This window comes from Bombina bombina, chromosome 1 (assembly GCF_027579735.1).
Source record: "Bombina bombina isolate aBomBom1 chromosome 1, aBomBom1.pri, whole genome shotgun sequence".
In the NCBI taxonomy this organism is placed as follows: domain Eukaryota; kingdom Metazoa; phylum Chordata; class Amphibia; order Anura; family Bombinatoridae; genus Bombina; species Bombina bombina.
In genome coordinates, this window is record NC_069499.1 from 56,356,537 (window position 1) to 56,378,879 (window position 22,343).

The following is a 22,343-nucleotide window of genomic DNA, read 5'->3' on the forward strand; positions in this document are numbered from 1 at the left end:
ATAGTGGTGCGTTTGTTTAGAGTAGAAACCGCCCCCTCGACCTTGGGGACTGTCTGCCATAAGTCCTTTCTGGGGTCGACCATAGGAAACAATTTTTTAAATATGGGGGGAGGGACGAAAGGTATACCGGGCCTTTCCCATTCTTTATTTACAATGTCCGTCACCCGCTTGGGTATAGGAAAAGCTTCGGGGGGCCCCGGGACCTCTAGGAACTTGTCCATTTTACATAGTTTCTCTGGAATGACCAAATTCTCACAATCATCCAGAGTGGATAACACCTCCTTAATCAGAGCGCGGAGATGTTCCAACTTAAATTTAAATGTAATCACATCAGGTTCAGCTTGTTGAGAAATTTTCCCTGAATCTGAAATTTCTCCCTCAGACAAAACCTCCCTGGCCCCCTCAGACTGGTGTAGGGGCCCTTCAGAACCAATATCATCAGCGTCCTCATGCTCTTCAGTATTTTCTAAAACAGAGCAGTCGCGCTTTCGCTGATAAGTGGGCATTTTGGCTAAAATGTTTTTGATAGAATTATCCATTACAGCCGTTAATTGTTGCATAGTAAGGAGTATTGGCGCGCTAGATGTACTAGGGGCCTCCTGTGTGGGCAAGACTGGTGTAGACGAAGGAGGGGATGATGCAGTACCATGCTTACTCCCCTCACTTGAGGAATCATCTTGGGCATCATTTTCTCTAAATTTTGTGTCACATAAATCACATCTATTTAAATGAGAAGGAACCTTGGCTTCCCCACATTCAGAACACAGTCTATCTGGTAGTTCAGACATGTTAAACAGGCATAAACTTGATAACAAAGTACAAAAAACGTTTTAAAATAAAACCGTTACTGTCACTTTAAATTTTAAACTGAACACACTTTATTACTGCAATTGCGAAAAAGTATGAAGGAATTGTTCAAAATTCACCACAGTGTCTTAAAGCCTTAAAAGTATTGCACACCAAATTTGGAAGCTTTAACCCTTAAAATAACGGAACCGGAGCCGTTTTTATATTTAACCCCTTTACAGTCCCTGGTATCTGCTTTGCTGAGACCCAACCAAGCCCAAAGGGGAATACGATACCAAATGACGCCTTCAGAAAGTCTTTTCTTTGTATCAGAGCTCCTCACACATGCATCTGCATGTCATGCTTCTCAAAAACAAGTGCGCAATACAGGCGCGAAAATGAGACTCTGCCTATGATTAGGGAAAGCCCCTAGAGAATAAGGTGTCCAATACAGTGCCTGCCGGTTATTTTACAAAATTCCCAAGATTAAAATAATTCCTCAAGGCTATGGAGTATAAAATATGTTTATATATAAATCGATTTAGCCCAGAAAATGTCTACAGTCTTAAAAAAGCCCTTGTAAAGCCCTTTTTTTCTGTCTGTAATAAAAATGGCTTACCGGATCCCATAGGGAAAATGACAGCTTCCAGCATTACATCGTCTTGTTAGAATGTGTCATACCTCAAGCAGCAAAAGTCTGCTCACTGTTCCCCCAACTGAAGTTAATTCCTCTCAACAGTCCTGTGTGGAAACAGCCATCGATTTTAGTAACGGTTGCTAAAATCATTTTCCTCTTACAAACAGAAATCTTCTTCTCTTTTCTGTTTCAGAGTAAATAGTACATACCAGCACTATTTTAAAATAACAAACTCTTGATTGAATAATAAAAACTACAGTTAAACACTAAAAAACTCTAAGCCATCTCCGTGGAGATGTTGCCTGTACAACGGCAAAGAGAATGACTGGGGAAGGCGGAGCCTAGGAGGGATCATGTGACCAGCTTTGCTGGGCTCTTTGCCATTTCCTGTTGGGGAGGAGAATATCCCACAAGTAAGGATGACGCCGTGGACCGGACACACCTATGTTGGAGAAAAAGATATTTTTTTCACTGAAGAACTAAATCCACAGCTCCATAAGGGGCATTTTTTAAAATGATCTTAAAAATTTAAACAACAGGCAAAAATAAATGAAGCTGAGGCAACTTCCTGAAGTATTTTCCTACCAAATGCTGCCTAAGAATCAAAAACATCAAAATGGTCTTCTTTGCATACGTTTACTAAATTCTAACAAGAAGCTTCCTTGCAAATTTGGTCAACTGAAGCCTCTTTCTTGAAAGCCCAAGAAGTGGTAAATGATCTTGTAGAATGAGCAGTAATCTGCTTAGGTGGAGGCTGACCTGCCTCCAAGTAAGAAAAGTTTCAACGAAGAGGCCAAAGAAACAGCTGAAACTTTGTCCTTTCCTAGAACCAGAAAAAATAACGGTCAAACTAGAAGTTTGTCTGAAATCCTTAGAAGCATCAATATAATACTTTAAAGCACTAACAACATACAAATTATGCAAAGATCTCTCTGAAGCATTCTTGGGATTAGGACACAAAAAGGGACAATTTCCCTATTGATATTAGTCCGTAAAACAGCCTTATCCTGATGAAAAATAAGCTAAGAAGGGTCACAAGAAAGAGCAGACCATTCTGAAACTCTTCTAGCAGAAGAGATAGCCAAAAGAAACAAAACCTTCCAAGAAAGAAGCTTAATATCCACTTTATGCATGGGCTCAAAAGGAGGAGCCTGCAACACTTTTAACACCAAGTTAAGACTACAGGGAGGAGAAATTGGCTTGATCACAGGCTTAATTTGTGCCAACGCCTGAACAAAACAATAAATGCCAGGAAGATTAGCAATATTCCTATGAAACAAAACTGAAAGAGCAGGAATCTGTTCTTTCAGAGAACTGACAAATAGGCCCTTATCCAAACCATCCTGTAAGAACTGCAAAATTCTAGGAATTCTAAAAGAATGCCAGGAAAAACCATGATCTATACACCAAGCAATAAAAGTCTTCCAGACCTTATGAAAAATCTTCATAGTCACAGGCTTACAAGCCTGGATTTAAGTTTTAATCACAGAATCTAAAAAAACTACGCTTAAGAACTAACCATTCAATCTCCATGCCATCAAGCTCAGAGATTTGAGAGCCGGATGAAAAAATGGGCCTTGAGACAGTAGGGCTGGATGAAGTGAAAAAGGCCAAGGAGGACAACTGGACATTGGAACCAAATCTGTATACAAAATCCTGCGAGGCGAATCAATTAGAATTACTGATTTCTCTAGCCTTTTTCTTGGAAATCGCTCTAGGAAGAAGAAACAGAGGAGGAAACAGATAAGCAAGCTTAAATAACCAACGACCTACAAGAGCATCCACAAACTCCGTCATGAGACTCAGTACTTCCATACAAAAAGCAATAGAGGGAAAGGAGAGAGACTGAAGATTCAGACAGGCTAATAACAGCATAAAAAATTGTATCCCCTTAAAAAAGCTCTTGAGGAATGTAATAACACTTACATGACTAAGATGCGCTAAGCCGAAAACCAAAAATAAAGCAGGAGACAAGTAGACTGCACACCCAAAGCCTGGATAGTGTTCAGCAGAATAGGAGGACACTCATGAAAACTAAGTTGTTAAAAGAGTGATTAGAAAGGCAAAAACCAGACGTGCGCGTACTAGAAGCAAAAGTGCACTAACCAGACACAAGCTAACCCGAAAGCCAAAGAGCAGGAAAAAGTGAACTGTTCTGATCGTGCGGACCCGGATGTGAGCAATTCCGAGGTCTCAAGTGTGCTATCCTGACACATACAGACCCAAAGGCCGACGTGCAATAAACAGAAACTAATATAAATTAATCAAATATATATATAGCTATAAATGCCCAACTAGGCTACAGAGTGTAATATAATTAAAAATATGATATTTACCAACAGACACTCATCTACTAGTAAATCAGATAGCCTGAAACATATAAAAAAAAAGGTTATGGAATAAGAGCATATTGTAGATCCATAAAAGGAGGCAAAAGACAAGTCTCTGTGACCACTATGGAAGGTTTGTGACAAAATTTCCCATGAGGTGAAAAAAAAGAGTCACAAGCCATACCACAAATACATCCCTTTGTCAAACACTGGGAAAAGGGCCTCAACATAGAGTGAAAGCCCCTCTCTCCAAAGAATCAAATGCACATCTTCATTTTTGACCACCTTCAGCGGAGGCAAAGATAAGACTGAGGTACCTGTGAGGTGGGAGGGATTTTATAGAGCTCTTGGGGTTTGGGAAACTTTGCCTCCTCCTAGTGGTAGGGAAGATTAATTCCCTGAAATAATAGATTGTGGACTCTCACCATTTGTATGAAATAAATAAATTTGGAAATTATTTAAAATTGTTTGCTTATTCTGAAACATTAATTTTGACTTCCAAGTCCCATTAATGACCAACAAAACTATAGGAATAAATCAATATCATCAAACACTCAAGCAATGAGGAATATTAACACACACAAATGAGAAACAGGACAAGAGTTTAATTTTAAAATTATATTTGGCAAAAACAGCAAGTTAATAAATATTTCCAAATGCAAAACGCGTTGGATCCCCATGCATAGGCACAAACTACAGCATGGGAGTGCAGATGGGGCAGTGACAGAGAGGGGGGATCATTAGCAGAGTCGTAGTTGGATAGAAAAAAAAAATAAAGAACTACAGCGTTGGCAAATTCTCTGCATCTGGCCCCAAAGTTTGTTTACCTCATCTCCCAATAAAACCTCAGTATTGTGGGTCACGGTTTGCTCAGCTTGTTAGCAGCAAATGTTATAACACATCAAGCTCAACAGACTGGTCAAAGGTGGAGCAATTCTTTATCTTCGTATAGTGAGATGTACTATACACAAAAGCAGAGGACACTGACCAGAGAAACTGCTGGCCCACACATGGTCACACACCTACATACTGACCAGACATGGCACTGACCAGAGAGACTGCTGGCCCACACATGGTCACACACCTACATACTGGCCAAACATGGCACCGACCAGAGAGACTGCTAGCCCACACACGGTCACACACCTACATACTGACCAAACATGGCACCGACCAGAGAGACTGCTAGCCCACACATGGTCACACACCCACATACTGACCAGACATGGCACTGACCAGAAAGACTACTAGCAGACACATGGTCACACATCTACATACTGACCAAACATGGCACTGACCAGAGACACTGCTAGCCCACACATGGTATCACACCCACATACTGACCAGACACGGCACTGACCAGAAAGACTGCTGGCCAACAAATGGTCACACACCTACATACTGAACAGAGCCAGCACTGCCCAGCAAGAGACTGCTGGCCCACACACGGTCACTCACCTACATACTGACCAGACATGGCACTGACCAGAGAGACTGCTGGCCCATACACGGTCACACACCTACATGCTGACCAGACATGGCACTGACCAGAGAGACTACTAGCCCACACACACACACCTACATACTGGCCAGAAATGGCACTAACCAGAGAGACTGCTGGCCCACACACAGTCACACACCTACATACTGACCAGACATGACACAGACCAGAGAGACTGCTGGCCCACACACGGTCACACACCTACATACTGACCAGACATGACACAGACCAGAGAGAGACTGCTGGCCCACACATGGTCACACACCTACATACTGACCAGACATGACACAGACCAGAGAGAGACTGCTGGCCCACACATGGTCACACACTTATATACTGACCAGACATGGCACTGACCAGAGAGAGACTGCTGGCCCACACACGGTCACACACCTACATACTGACCAGACATGACACAGACCAGAGAGAGACTGCTGGCCCACACATGGTCACACACCTACATACTGACCAGACATGACACTGACCAGAGAGAGACTGCTTGCCCACACATGGTCACACACCTACATACTGACCAGACATGACACTGACCAGAGAGAGACTGCTGGCCCACACACGGTCACACACCTACATACTGACCAGACATGACACTGACCAGAGAGAGACTGCTGGCCCACACATGGTCACACACTTATATACTGACCAGACATGGCACTGACCAGAGAGAGACTGCTGGCCCACACATGGTCACACACTTATATACTGACCAGACATGGCACTGACCAGAGAGAGACTGCTGGCCCACACACGGTCACACACCTACATACTGACCAGACATGACACTGACCAGAGAGAGACTGCTGGCCCACACATGGTCACACACTTATATACTGACCAGACATGACACAGACCAGAGAGAGACTGCTGGCCCACACACGGTCACACACCTACATACTGACCAGACATGACACAGACCAGAGAGAGACTGCTGGCCCACACATGGTCACACACTTATATACTGACCAGACATGACACAGACCAGAGAGAGACTGCTGGCCCACACATGGTCACACACTTATATACTGACCAGACATGGCACTGACCAGAGAGAGACTGATGGCCCACACATGGTCACACATCTACATACTAAAGAGCGGATACTGACCAGAGAAACTGCTGCTCAACAGGTCACAGAGAGGACACTTACTATCATGCTGTTGACATACACACACAAGTATATACCCACATACTGTATACACACACATACATACACACACAAGTACATACCCACATACTGTATACACACACATACATACACATGTACATACCCACATACTGTATACACACAGATACATACACATGTACATACCCACATACTGTATACACACACATACATACACACACATGTACATACCCACATACTGTATACACACACATACATACACACACAAGTACATACCCACATACTGTATACACACACATACATACACATGTACATACCCACATACTGTATACACACACATACATACACATGTACATACCCACATACTGTATACACACACATACATACACACACATGTACATACCCACATACTGTATACACACACATACATACACATGTACATACCCACATACTGTATACACACACATACATACACACACATGTACATACCCACATACTGTATACACACATATACATACACACACAAGTACATACCCACATACTGTGTACACACACATACATACACACACATGTACATACCCACATACTGTATACACACACATACATACACACACATGTACATACCCACATACTGTATACACACACATACATACACATGTACATACCCACATACTGTATACACACACATACATACACATGTACATACCCACATACTGTATACACACACATACATACACATGTACATACCCACATACTGTATACACACACATACATACCCACACATGTACATACTCACATACTGTATACACACACATACATACACACATGTACATACCCACATACTGTATACACACACATACATACACACATGTACATACCCACATACTGTATACACACACATACATACACACACATGTACATACCCACATACTGTATACACACACATACATACACACACATGTACATACCCACATACTGTATACACACACATACATACACATGTACATACCCACATACTGTATACACACACATACATACATACACACATGTACATACCCACATACTGTATACACACACATACATACACACATGTACATACCCACATACTGTATACACACACATACATACACATGTACATACCCACATACTGTATACACACACATACATACACACATGTACATGCCCACATACTGTATACACACACATACATACACACATGTACATACCCACATACTGTATACACACACATACATACATACATACACATGTACATACATACCCACATACTGTATACACACACATACATACACACACATGTACATACACACATACTGTATACACACACATACATACATACACACATACTGTATACACACACATACATACATACACACATACTGTATACACACACATGTACATACACACATACTGTATACACACACATACATACACATGTACATACCCACATACTGTATACACACACATACATACATACACATGTACATACACACATACTGTATACACACACATACATACATACACACATACTGTATACACACACATACATACATACACACATACTGTATACACACACATGTACATACACACATACTGTATACACACACATACATACACATGTACATACCCACATACTGTATACACACACATACATACACACACATGTACATACCCACATACTGTATACACACACATGTACATACCCACATACTGTATACACACACATACATACACATATATATTCACACACACATATATACTCACAAACACTTCCAAACACTCTTCATACTAAATAATTAATTAGGCAGAAATGCTACAATCCCACACACTGTCTATAGACACCAGACCAGAGAGGATATTTATGTTCAATCTATCCAAACACTGCGTGACACATTTCCTATTGTGCACTGGCACTGAAAATGTAAACAGACAGCCACTACCCAATACCCTGACCACAAAAAACCCAGGCATTGCTGGGCTGACACACCTACACTTCTCAGCATGGATACTAACACACATTTTCAGGATAGGAAAGACTCAAAAAAGATACTTTAACCACACACTGCCTGCGGGAGCAGGAACCACAAATTCTAGACTCAGATGTGCACAAGATACCACACACTGCTATGCAGACAGCATATACACTGACTGTTAAAAATCCCAAGCAGGGACACAGACATGTCAATCAGGGACAATGCCCAATACACAGCAAATAACCTGACCCGACTGGCCAGAGAGGTACAAATTCACACAACAGCCAAAGAAGAAGATAACACACATAACCCAGACAGAAAATTGCTACACACGATTGGGGAGCACACTGACCCACACATCCCAGACAGAACTCCTCCTGATACACATGTAACCGGCTAAACTAGGGACACTGATCCAAATGCACCAGCGACGCTAACACAGTGGCCAGTACACATACTGAGATCCTGACCAACTCAATGCCCATGCACACAATAACACAGCACACACAGACAATACACACTGTCCAGAGGATACAGGCCTACACTCACCAGAAACAAGAAGACACTTAGCCGCACACTGACCATAGAGAAGACACATAAGGCCCATGTATAGTACAAACTGACCAACACACACACCAGAGGGGACACAAACCTACACTCACCCGCACACTGACCATAGAGAAGACACATAAGGCCCACGTATAGTACAAACTGACCAACACACACACCAGAGGGGACACAGACCTACACTCACCCGCACACTGACCATAGAGAAGACACATAAGGCCCATGTATAGTACAAACTGACCAAAACACACACCAGAGGGGGCACTGGCCTACACTCACCCGCACATTGACCATAGAGAAAACTGAAACACATAAGGCCCACATATAGTACAAACTGACCAACACACACACCAGAGGTGACACAGGCCTACACTCACCCACATATTGACCATAGAGAAGACACATAAGGCCCACGTATAGTACAACCTGACCAACACACATACCAGAAGGGACACAGGCCTACACTCACCCGCATATTGACCATAGAGAAGACACATAAGGCCCACGTATAGTACAAACTGACCAACACACACACCAGAGGGGACACAGGCCTACACTCACCCGCATATTGACGATAGAGAAGACACATAAGGCCCACGTATAGTACAAACTGACCAACACACACACCAGAGGGGACACAGGCCTACACTCACCCGCGCACATTGACCATAGAGAAGACACATAAGGCCCACGTATAGTACAAACTGACCAACATACACACCAGAGGGGACACAGGCCTACACTCACCCGCACACTGACCATAGAGAAAACTGAGACACATAAGGCCCACGTATAGTACAAACTGACCAACACACACACCAGAGGTGACACAGGCCTACACTCACCCGCATATTGACCATAGAGAAGACACATAAGGCCCACGTATAGTACAAACTGACCAACACACATACCAGAAGGGACACAGGCCTACACTCACCCGCGCACATTGACCATAGAGAAGACACATAAGGCCCATGTATAGTACAAACTGACCAACACACACACCAGAGGGGACACAGACCTACACTCAACCGCATATTGACCATAGAGAAGACACATAAGGCCCACATATAGTACAAACTGACCAACACACACACCAGAGGGGACACAGGCCTACAAACTACACAGAAGCCCAATTCTACAGCAATACGATTTCCATCTGTAAACAGACCCGTGTTTATCAGTCACTCCCCTCTGCTTCTCTGCATGTGCAACCCACTCTTAGTGGTCAGTGTCCTCCGGGCTTTGAGGGGCAATCTCTGCCTCTTCCCCAGAGTGATCTTCTCGCATCTCCAGAGCACCATATGAAGCGTGAGCTGGAGATGGAAGTGGTGAGAGATCCTGATCTTGTAGCACAGAAGCCAAGAACGCCTGAAAAGACAACATCATAGATAGGAAACAATTAAACCAATGGGAAGAGAGCCGGTGTAGGGAAAGGAATAAGGGTCACAACAAATATTACTCTTAATTAAGAAATCTCAGAACAGAGGCACAAGTTGTATGTGAATTATTGCACTGTGTATCAGGACATTGGGACCATTAAAGGGACAAAAGCCTATCATGATTCTGATTTAACTTAAAACAGGTTTTCAAATTACTTCTATTATCAAATTTACATTATTCTCTTGGTATCCTATGTTAACCAGCATTCCTAGCTATGCTCAGGAGTGTGCACATCTTGAGGACTATATGGCCCAGCAGTGTTTGCAACAATATTTGTAACAAAGCTATGCATTGCAATACACAGATGCCATCTAGTACTAAAGAATGTATAACATTGTTAAAACACTGTTACAAATACCATTACCGGGACATGATCACGCTCCTGAGCCTACCTAGGTATGCTTTTCAATCAGAAGTAAATTGGAAAGTTGTTTAAAATGACATGCTCAGTCTGAATCATGACAACGTCATTGTCCTCAAGCAGTGATCAACCAAAAACCTATCACTGAATAAATGTGGCTACAGGAACTACTTTATCATTCAGGGAGGTAAACGCTCCTGAGATACCAAGAAAATGAAGAAAATGTGATAATACAATTAAATAAGAAAGTTGCGTTCTCTATCTGAATCATGAAAGAAAAGGAAAGTTTATTTGTAACCTTTTAATAAAGCGTTTAACAGCTGATCATCTACTGTAACTATAATGTATTGCTGGTGTAAGATTAAATAATCCTACAGGAGTCTTATGCAGGCAAACTCCACCACTATTGTACTTATTTGTAGGAGCCAATCTGGGCTTGAGTGTGCAGACACGGCTATAGTCCTATTGTTAGTATAACGCACATATGTTTGCAGTTCTGGTAAAGCCAGTTAGAGAAATATATGTAGCAGGTTTAGCCTTAATACGTTTGCAGTGTGCCTTTTATTTCTGAGAATTTAGAAAAATACCAAAAAAACAAAACTAAAGTTGTTTCAGTGTACATAACCAAACATTTTATATTAAAATATTTGTGTTTACTGTCTCTTTAAAGTGTCAAATTACTGCTGCAAAACTTCAGGCCTCGGTGAAATCACTGCTGCGTAAGTGTGTTTAGGGCAATCAAGGGTTAAATCACTAGTACATAGGTGTCACGGAACTGCATAACCCATCCTAGCAGAAATAACTTAATACTGGACTGCACTTAATACACAGGGAAATAAAAGGGTTAAAACACTGCTTCTAATGTCTGGAACACAATGTCGCATTAAGTATATCCCTACTTATTCACTAGAAGGGAGACTGGGTGGGGAGTATGAGGGGCTGCAATTCATAGGCAGTGGTTGCACTGGATGTGTTAGACGTGTGGCAACAAGAGAGCGTTTGCACTGGTTGTGACAGGCATTTCATCAAACTCACATTGGATTGAAGCGCTGAAGAAATACTGCTTCTCTCTGTGTCCTGCATGATTCCTTCACCCTGTTCAGACAACTGAATGAAAACAACAACAACAGTGAATGGTAAATAATGACTGTACAGTCCTTGTGGGTGAATTCATTTTAGAGTGATGTCCTGTAAGTACTGCAAAGGTTTCAATTGTATTGTAATAGGGGATCAGTAAGTGCAGCAGATGCCTGATCCGGTAAGGAAACTGAGCAAGATGTGACATATAATGGGAGTCTCTAGGGCAGTGATTTTTAACCTTTTTTTTTGCCGTGGCACACTTTTTTACATTAAAAAATCCTGTGGCATACCACCATCCCAAAATTTTAAAAAAAATCACACATTGTAGCCTAATACAGCATATATATATACACATACACACAAACACACACATACTGTATGTATTGTGCTGTTATGCCATGCCTCCTACAAACTACCCCTGCACTGGGAGTAAAAAACAAGCAAAGTTTAAAAAATATGTCACACTGTTGTCAGTCTGCCGTGGCACACCTGAGGATCTCTCACGGCACACTAGTGTGCCACGGCACACTGGTTGAAAAACACTGCTCTAGGGTACAAGGGAGATAGCATTACCAGGCTCCAGGAGTCAAGCTACTAAGAAAGTTGTGTGATTTACGGTGCAGCTGAACAGGCACCGGCCCATAGGTGAAGCGGGCTGGGGGGTAACTGGCCCAATGTGTCAGCAAAGGAGAGATATCTTGTTTTAGTGGATCAACAAGCAAGATGTATAGTTTTATAAGAACTGGATAAAAGGTGACTGGTCCATTGTTCTAATTAAAGATTGGATCAACTTTAGGATCTCCCTGGGCATATTCAGGTGAGTAAATCAAAGTGACTGGACCTAATTCACTTCCATATAAAATTGTGAAAATAAAATTGGCTGCTTACAACTAATACATTATTACTGTAAAGTCATTTTCTAGCGGTTGTCCTGAAATCTTCCCACACCGACATAGTTCTGCAGATAATGAGCCCCATATAAAACAATGTTATAGTAAAAAAATACATCAAACTACTTCCAGTAATTGTAAAGTCCTAGTTAAAATATTCCATAAAAAACAAACGACAATCAAGAAGTTTCAACATACAATACCAAGAGAGAAATAAGTCAATTTAAAATAGTAGTAAATCTATATCTGAACCATGAACGTTTAATTTGACTCCCATGTTGCTTTAAATGTGCAGTCTGATTATCCAGTCTAGTTAAAGCTGTAGGAACAAACATACATGGAGGGGTTGGTTGAACGTGGGCATGGAACATAGACCAAACTAACAGCGGAATTGTCATTTCTTGGTTCATTCCCTGGCACTATATTTCTGGGTTTGTGTAAAAAGGAGGTTTTGTGGCACTTGAAATACAAAGGCATTGCCATATATGTTTCCAACACTTGCCCTTCTCTATTTTAAATGCAGCAAGTTTGGTAACATTCTCCTCTTCTAAATCTCTTCCCCTGACATCTCTTCACTGCATTCCAATACTTAGAAAAATACAGCTCCTATAAGAATATTCACCTTGGATTATTTCATCATGTAATATATATTCTGTTTGCCTTATTTGCTCAGCACAACAATGTCTTAGTTTGGCCTCCCCTTCCAAACTGCTACAACTCTCTTGTGGCTAAAGCTAAAAAAGGGACAGTCTAGTTAAAATTAAACTTTCATGATTCAGATAGGACATGCAACTTTAAGCAACTTTCTCATTTACTTTTCTCTCTTGGTATTCTTTGCTGAAAGCTAAACCTAGGTAGGCTCACAAACTGATTTCTAAGCCGTTGAAGGCCGCTTCTTATAGTGCATTTTGACAGATTTTCACGGCTAGACAGTGCTAGTTCATGTGTACCACATAGATAACATTGTGCTCACTCCAGTAGAGTTATTTATGAGTCCACACTAATTGGCTAAAATGCAAGTCTGTCAAAAGAACTGAAATAAGGCAGTCTGCAGAGGCTTAGATACAAGGTAATCACAGAGGTAAAAAGTGTATTAACTTAACAGAGTTGGTTATGCAAAACTGGGGAATGGGTAATAAAGGGATTTAAAAACACATAAAGGAATAATATACAAAAGCAAAGAAGAGACAAGGAAGTTTCAGAGGCAGCAGAGACATTGTTGCTTTTACACAGAGCAAGGAAGAAGTTTTTTCAGAGATAACTACTTTATTTACACGAAAGTAAAGGCCTAGATCGGGGGGTCCCATAACATTGACCGCGGTCGACTGCCTTGCCCTTTAAAGTAGACCAAAGAACAATAGCGCAGCTGCACTATAATGAAAGGAAGTAATTACGATAGCACAGCCGCAGTAAAGAAATGCTGTCACTAAAAGGATAACGTGGCCGCGCTACCCTTTTGACAGCCACATTGTTGAAAGTAAGTATAGGATAGTGCAGCCACACTAAAGCAATGCTGCCCGAGAAGGATAATTTATTATTATAAACTAAATTGTTTTTATCATCGCTGCACTCTTTTCATGGCTGCGTTGTGCTCAGAGCCTCTCTTCCATTACCCGCACATATGCTACAGCTATATAAGGTTCAGTGCGCGATACCCTCATTCACTATAGCTTGTTATCTGGGTGTGTTATTTTAAAACTATATTTTTCTATCTATATCTGAACTACTGGATTTGACTTTGCCTTTTGACCTACCTACAAGTTTGCTGACTTTGTACTGCATTGCCTGATTTTTTGGCTCACTCGTTATTGATTTTTGGATCATGACTTGGTACTCCTGCAGGCTGACCCTACCTGACTTCATCCTTGAATTGATACTTCCAGTACTACTGAACCTTACCTTAGCCTGGCTAACCTTTCACCAAGGGGGGTCCTAGCTTTGGGTTCAAGTTAAAAAATATATTTTGGAATCTATTTATAGAATTAAGGTTACAGGATTTACAAAAATGAGTGCTGGCACCAGTGGTAAGAAAAAAAACCCCTATAATTTCCATGAGTGGGAAATAGATTTTATTTGTACAATATCTATCTCAGAATGTGTTTGTCTGATTTGCCAAGCAAGTGTCGCTCTACCCAATAAAGACAATGTAGAGGTGAATTTTAAAACTCTACACAGAAATATCATGATTAAAATGTTCTAGCCAAACTGAGCTGCGAAAGATAGAAATTTAAGAGCTGAAGTCGCACTTTAATGCACAGCAGTCAATTTTTACCCAATACAAAAGCAAAGGCAGCAACAATTGCATCTTTACAGATTAACCATTTACTTGCAAAGCAAAAAAACTTATGCAGATGGTGCAATAAGAGGCATTTTTACAGACAGCAGAAACATTGAGGATTTTAACAATAAATGTGAAATAGTTTCTGCTTCTACGTATGTTCAGCTGCCAAGAAACACAGCGCTGTGAAGTCATAGCAGAAAATCTATCAGATATAACAAGTGTGTTTTCTTTTCATCATAGTTTAGCAGCAGGGTTTATGCTGGAAAATGAAGAATATGAAAGACGTCATGGAGATGACATTAAAAATTGTTTGCTCAGTATGTGCCAGAAGTCTTTAAAGTCGGCTCTTTCAAGGTCAGTTGGAAGAACATGAAGCAGAACACACCGATCTCTTGTTACACACTGATGTCAGATGGGTATTTATGCAAATATTTCAGGATCAGTTACCAAAGATTAAGGCGTTTCTGGTCTCTAAAGATGTTCACGAGGCGCAATTAGAAGATGAAGCGTGGCTGTTAGATTTGGTCTTTTTAACAGATTTCACAGCTAAGTTAAAATGACCTAAATTTAGAAAAAACTAAAATGTTGTTGCCATGATAAGTTTTGTAGCAGCTTTTAAACAAAAATGAAAATTGCTGCTATCTTCACAACTGCTGGATCATGAACAGCGCAATTTCAAAAATATGCTGCTCCCGTTTTCCCAGCCGCTTTCAGTGGGTCTCCCAGCCTAACCTCATCAACAGTGGTAAACTGGGAGCTTCTAAGTAAGTTTTTAATAGATTTTATACTGGATTTTAGATCAGTATCTGTGCATGTTATTATTTATAGTAGTGTCTATTACATGTAGTTATATGAAAAACATAATTTATGTAAGAAGTTACCTGATAAATTAATTTCTTTCATATTGGCAAGAGTCCATGAGCTAGTGACGTATGGGATATACAATCCTACCAGGAGGGGCAAAGTTTCCCAAACCTTAAAATGCCTAAAAATACACCCCTCACCACACCCACAATTCAGTTTAACGAATAGCCAAGAAGTGGGGTGATAAAGAAAGGAGTAAAAAATCATAAACAAAGGAATTGGAATAATTGTGCTTTATACAAAAAAATCATAACCACCATAAAAAAGGGTGGGCCTCATGGACTCTTGCCAATATCAAAGAAATGAATTTATCAGGTAAGTTCTTACATAAATTATGTTTTCTTCCATGTAATTGGCAAGAGTCCATGATCTAGTGATGTATGGGATAGCAATACCCAAGATGTGGAACTCCACGCAAGAGTCACTAGAGAGGGAGGGATAAAAATAAAAACAGCCATTTTCCGCTGAAAAAATGAATCCACAGCCCAAAATATAAGTTTATTCGCATAAATGAAAGGAAAAAAACTTAAATCAAAAGCAGAAGAATCAAACCGAAACAGCTGCCTGAAGAACTCTTCTACCAAAAACTGCTTCCGAAGAAGCAAATACATGAAAATGGTAGAATTTACTAAATGTATGCAAAGAAGACCAAGTAGCAGCTTTGCAAATCTGATCAACTGAAGCTTCATTCTTAAAAGCCCAGGAAGTGGAAACTGATCTAGTAGAATGAGCTGTAATTCTCTGAGGCAGGGCCTGACCTGACTCCAAATAGGCTTGATGAATCAATAGTTTTAACCACGAACACAAAGAAACGGCAGAAGCCTTCTGACCTTTCCTAGAACCAGAAAAGATAACAAATAGACTAGAAGTCTTCCTGAAATCTTTAGTAGCTTCAACATAATATTTCAGAGCTTTCACCACATCCAAAGAATGTAAAGTTCTCTCCAAATAATTCTTAGGATTAGGACACAAGGAAGGAACAACAATTTCTCTATTAATGTTGTTAGAATTCACAACCTTAGGTAAGAATTTAAATAAAGTCCACAAAACTGCCTTATCCTGATGAAAAATCAGAATAGGAGATTCACAAGAGAGAGCAGATAATTCAGAAACTCTTCTAGCAGAAGAGATGGCCAAAAGAAACAACACTTTCCAAGAAAGTAGTTTAATGTCCAAAGAATGCATAGGCACAAACGGAGGAGCCTGTAAAGCCTTCAAAACCAAATTAAGACTCCAAAGAGGAGAAATTGATTTAATGACAGGCTTGATACGAACCAAAGCCTGCACAAAACAATGAATATCAGGAAATTTAGCAATCTTTCTGTGAAATAACACAGAAAGAGCAAAGATTTGTCCTTTCAAGGAACTTGCAGACAATCCTTTATCCAAACCATCCTGAAGAAACTGTAATATTCTAGGAATTCTAAAAGAATGCCAAGAGAATTTATGAGAAGAACACCATGAAATGTAAGTCTTCCAAACTCAATAATAAATCTTTCTAGAAACAGATTTACGAGCCTGTAACATAGTATTAATCACGGAGTCAGAAAAACCTCTATGACTAAGCACTAAGCGTTCAATTTCCATACCTTCAAATTTAATGATTTGAGATCCTGATGGAAAAAAACGGACCTTGAGATAGAAAGTCTGGCCTTAATGGAAGTGGCCAAGGTTGGCAACTGAACATCCGAACAAGATCCGCATACCAAAACCTGTGAGGCCATGCTGGATCCACCAGCAGCACAAACGATTGCTCCATGATAATTTTGGAGATCATTCTTGGAAGAAGAACTAGAGGTGGGAAAATATAAGCCGGTTGATAACACCAAGGAAGTGTTAACGCATCCACTGCTTCCGCCTGAAGATCCCTGGACCTGGACAGGTACCTGGGAAGTTTCTTGTTTAGATGAGATGCCATCAGATCTATTTCTGGAAGCCCCCACATCCGAACAACTTGAGAAAACATATCTGGGTGGAGAGACCATTCTCCGGGATGTAAAGTCTGACAACTGAGGTAATCCGCTTCCCAATTGTCTATACCTGGAATATGAACCGCAGAAATTAGACAAGAGCTGGATTCCGCCCAAACAAGTATCCAAGATACTTCTTTCATAGCTTGAGGACTGTGAGTCCCACCTTGATGATTGACATATGCCACAGTTGTGATATTGTCAGTCTGAAAGCAAATGAATGGTTCTCTCTTCAACAGAGGCCAAAACTGAAGAGCCCTGAGAATCGCAAAATATTTATTGGTAATCTCGCCTCTTGAGATTTCCAAACCCCTTGAGCTGTCAGAGATCCCCAAACAGCTCCCCAACCTGAAAGACTCGCATCTGTTGAGATCACAGTCCAGGTTGGACAAACGAAAGAGGCCCCTAGAATTATACGAATTATACGATGGTGATCTAACCACCAAGTCAGAGAAAATCAAACATTGGGATTTAAGGATATTAATTGTGATATCCTCGTATAATCCCTGCACCATTGGTTCAGCATACAAAGCTGAAGAGGTCTCATATGAAAACGAGCAAAGGGGATCGCGTCCAATACTGCAGTCATGAGACCAAAAACTTCCATGCACATAGCTACTGAAGGGAATGACTGAGACTGAAGGTTCCGACAGGCTGCAACCAAATCAAACGTCTCTTGTCTGTTAGAGACAAAGTCATGGATACTGAATCTACCTGGAAACCTAAAAAGTCTTAGGAATCAAAGAACTTTTCGGTAAATTGATCCTCCAACCATGTCTTCGAAGAAACAACACTAGTTGATTCGTGTGAGATTCTGCAGAATGTAAAGACTGAGAAAGTACCAAAATATCGTCCAAATAAGGAAACACCGCAACACCCCGCTCTCTGATTACAGAGAGTAGGTCACCGAGAACCTTTGAAAAAGATTCTTAGAGGTGTCGCTAGGCCAAAAGGAAGAGCAACAAATTGGTAATGCTTGTCTAGAAAAGAGAATCTCAGGAACTGATAGTGATCCGGATGAATCGGAATATGAAGATATGCATCCTGTAAGTCTATTGTGGACATATAATGCCCTTGCTGAACAAAAGGCAGAATAGACCTTATAGTCACCATTTTGAAAGTTGGTACTCATACATATCGATTCAAAATTTTTAGATCCAAAACTGGTCTGAATGAATCTTTGTTTCTTTGGGACAATGAATAGATTTGAATAAAACCCCAGACCCTGTTCCTGAAACGGAACTGGCATGATTACCCTAGATAACTCCAGGTCTGAAACACACTTCAGGAAAGCCTGAGCCTTACTGGGTTTGCTGGAATGCGTGAGAGAAAAAATCTTCTCACAGGCAGTCTTACTCTTAATCCTATTCTGTACCCCTGAGAGACAATATTCTGAATCCAATGATTTTGGACCGAATTGATCCAAACATCTTTGAAAAAACTTAAACTGCCCCCTACCAGCTGAGCTGGAATAAGGGCCGCACCTTCATGCTTGGCTTGGATTTATTCCAATTTGAAGAAGGCTTCCAATTGGAAACAGATTCCATGGGGAAAGAATTAGGTTTCTGTTCCTTATTTAGGAACGAAAACGGTTAGAAGCTTTAGATTTACCCTTAGATCTTTATCCTGAGGCAAAAAACTCCCTTCCCCCAGTGACAGTTGAAATTATTGAATCCAACTGTGAACCAAATAATGTATTACCTTGGAAAGAAAGAGATAGCAATCTGGACTTAAAAGTCATATCAGCATTCCAAGATTTAAGCCACAAAGCTCTTCTAGCTAAAATAGCTAAATACATAGATTTAACATCAATTTTGATGATATCGAAAAAAATGGCATCACAAATGAAATTATTAGCATGTTGAATCAAGATAACAATACTACATCAGCCAAATAAATTGCAGGCCTAAGAAGATGACCTAAATATAAAATAAGCTTCCCTTAGATAAGATTCAAGTTTCCTATCTAAAGGATCTTTAAAAGAAGTACTATCTTCCGTAGGAATAGTAGTATGTTTAGCAAGAGTAGAGATAGCCCCATCAACTTTGGGGATCTTTTCCCAAAACTCTAATCTAACTGCTGGCAAAGGATACAATTTTTTAAACCTTAAAGAAGGAATAAAAGAAGTACCAGGCCTATTCCATTCCTTAGAAATCATATCAGAAATAGCATCAGGAACTGGAAAAAACTCTGGAATAAACACAGGAGGTTTATAAACAGAATTTAAAGGTTTACTAGTTTTAATATCAAGAGGACTAGTCTCCTCAATATCAAATATAAACAACACTTCTATAACAAAGAACGAATGTACTCCAAAATAAGTAGATGTGTCAGTGTCAATATCTGAGGAAGGATCTTCTGAATCAGATATATCCTCATCAGAGGAGGATAATTCAGTATGTTGTCGGTCATTTGAAATTTCATCAATTTTATGAGAAGTTTTAAAAGACCTTTACATTTATTAGAAGGCGGGATGGCAGACAAAGCCTTCTGAATAAAATCAGCAATAAATTCTTATAAATTCACAGGTATATCTTGTACATTAGATGTTAAAAGAACAGCAACAGGCAATGCACTATTACTGATGGACACTTTCTCTGCATGTAAAAGTTTATCATGACAACTTATTACAAACCAGAGCTGGAGATATAATCTCCATAAGATTACAACAAATGTACTTAGCTTTGGTAGAACTGTTATCAGTCAGCAGGATTCCAACAGTGATTTCTGAGACAGGATCAGATTGAGACATCTTGCAAATGTAAGAGAAAAACAACATATAAAGCAAAATTATTAATTTCCTTATATGGCAGTTTCAGGAATGAGAAAAAAATGCAAAACAGCATAGCCCTCTGATAGAGAAAAAAGGAATGGGGTTTAAAATAATGAAAATATTTGGCGGCAAGTATGACAAACAAACAGAGAAAAAATGTTGGCGCTAACAACATCCGTAAATGACACACTTGAAGACGTAACCTTGTGAAAGGACTCGGCGTCAAGAAAGACGCCGGAAATGACAAATTTGCGTCATCGAACGTAACTTTGCGCCAAAAAAAATCTCGCGCTAAAAATGACGCAATATAGTTTGGCATTTTGCGCCCTCGCAAACCTAATTCTGCCCGCAAATTAAAAATGACAGTCAATTGATAAAAGACTATACCCCAGGTAAGAAATACATTTTCGTAAAAAAAAAATGCATTTCCCAGATAGTCTGCAAAAGGAAATATACTGAAACCTGAATCATGGCAAATATAAGTACAATACATATATTTAGAACTTTATATAAATACATAAAGTGCCAAACCATAGAGGTGTCTTAAGTAATGAAAACATACTTACCAAAAGACACTCATCCACATATAGCAGATAGCCAAACCAGTACTGAAACGGTTATCAGTCGAGGTAATGAAATATGAGAGTATATTGTCGATCTGAAAAGGGAGGTAGGAGATGAATCTCTACGACCGATAACAGAGAACCTATGAAATAGGTTTCCCCGTGAGGAAAACTGTTGCATTCAAAAGGTGATACTCCCTTCACATCCCTCTGACATTCACTGTACTGAGAGGAATCGGGCTTCAAAATGCTGAGAAGCGCATATCAACGGAGAAATCTTAGCACAAACTTACTTCACCACCTCCATAGAAGGAAAAGTTTGTAAAACTGAATTGTGGGTGTGGTGAGGGGTGTATTTATAGGCATTTTAAGGTTTGGGAAACTTTGCCCCTTCTAGTAGGATTGTATATCCCATACGTCACTAGCTCATGGACTCAATTACATGAAAGAAATTAGTGTATACTGTCCCTTTAAATATACTCTCTCTCTGTCTCTGTTCTTGTGCAAAAATCAATTTATTGAAATGTGCTGCAGCTAAAAAAATCTTTAAAAACTTCAACCCAGAGGCAAAAAGTACAGTTAATAGTTGTGTCAACCAGCACCCTTTAATGATGAAAAATTCAGCAGGGTTGATAAACATAAGGCAAAAGTGAGTGCATAGCTTTGCACTTCATAACTGCAAATCTTGAAAATCATTAACCCTATGTGAAAAACACCCGGATTTCTCTTAACATTTGGAGAAGGCTACATGCACAATTTTCTTAAATTTGGCACAAGTAGATCTCAGTGGCACATTTTACAAAAAAGTAGATCCCAACTCACTAAGGACCCCTGGGATAGATAATATGCTTGTTGCTACCAACAGTAACAGGGCTTCTGCATAGTAACAACCCTGGTAGAGCCCCCCACAAGAGGATCTAAATGGTTAACCACTAAGAGGAGTGGGACAGGGGTGTGCAGTCATAAGAAGCCAGGGCCTCACCTGCCATATGGGCCCAAAATTTATTTAAATTGAATTTAAAAGAGAAAAAAAATTGTAAAAAAAATTAAAAAAAAAATAATTCCCCCCTATGTTATGCTAATGGTAGTGCTCCGTTGTGCAACATGGGTGCATTGCAATGCATTACTATAGACTGAAGCATTAGAACGACACACACTGGCAGAC

The 22,343-nt window shown here is 40.2% G+C and overlaps 1 protein-coding gene across 6 annotated transcripts in view; it reads right to left on the minus strand.

The window, feature by feature from the left end:
* Window positions 1–4,356: 4,356 nt before the first annotated feature.
* TMEM63C (transmembrane protein 63C) overlaps window positions 4,357–22,343 on the minus strand; it is a 115,894-nt gene continuing 97,907 nt past the window's right edge. For all 6 annotated transcript variants that reach the window (XM_053697379.1, XM_053697378.1, XM_053697377.1 and 3 more), the window contains 2 exons: window positions 11,793–11,864; window positions 4,357–10,324 (listed from right to left, as the gene is read on the minus strand). In XM_053697379.1, the coding sequence (XP_053553354.1) occupies window positions 10,175–10,324; window positions 11,793–11,864 (222 nt within the window). In that variant the 3' untranslated portion in view covers window positions 4,357–10,174. The remainder of the gene's footprint in view (window positions 10,325–11,792; window positions 11,865–22,343) is intronic.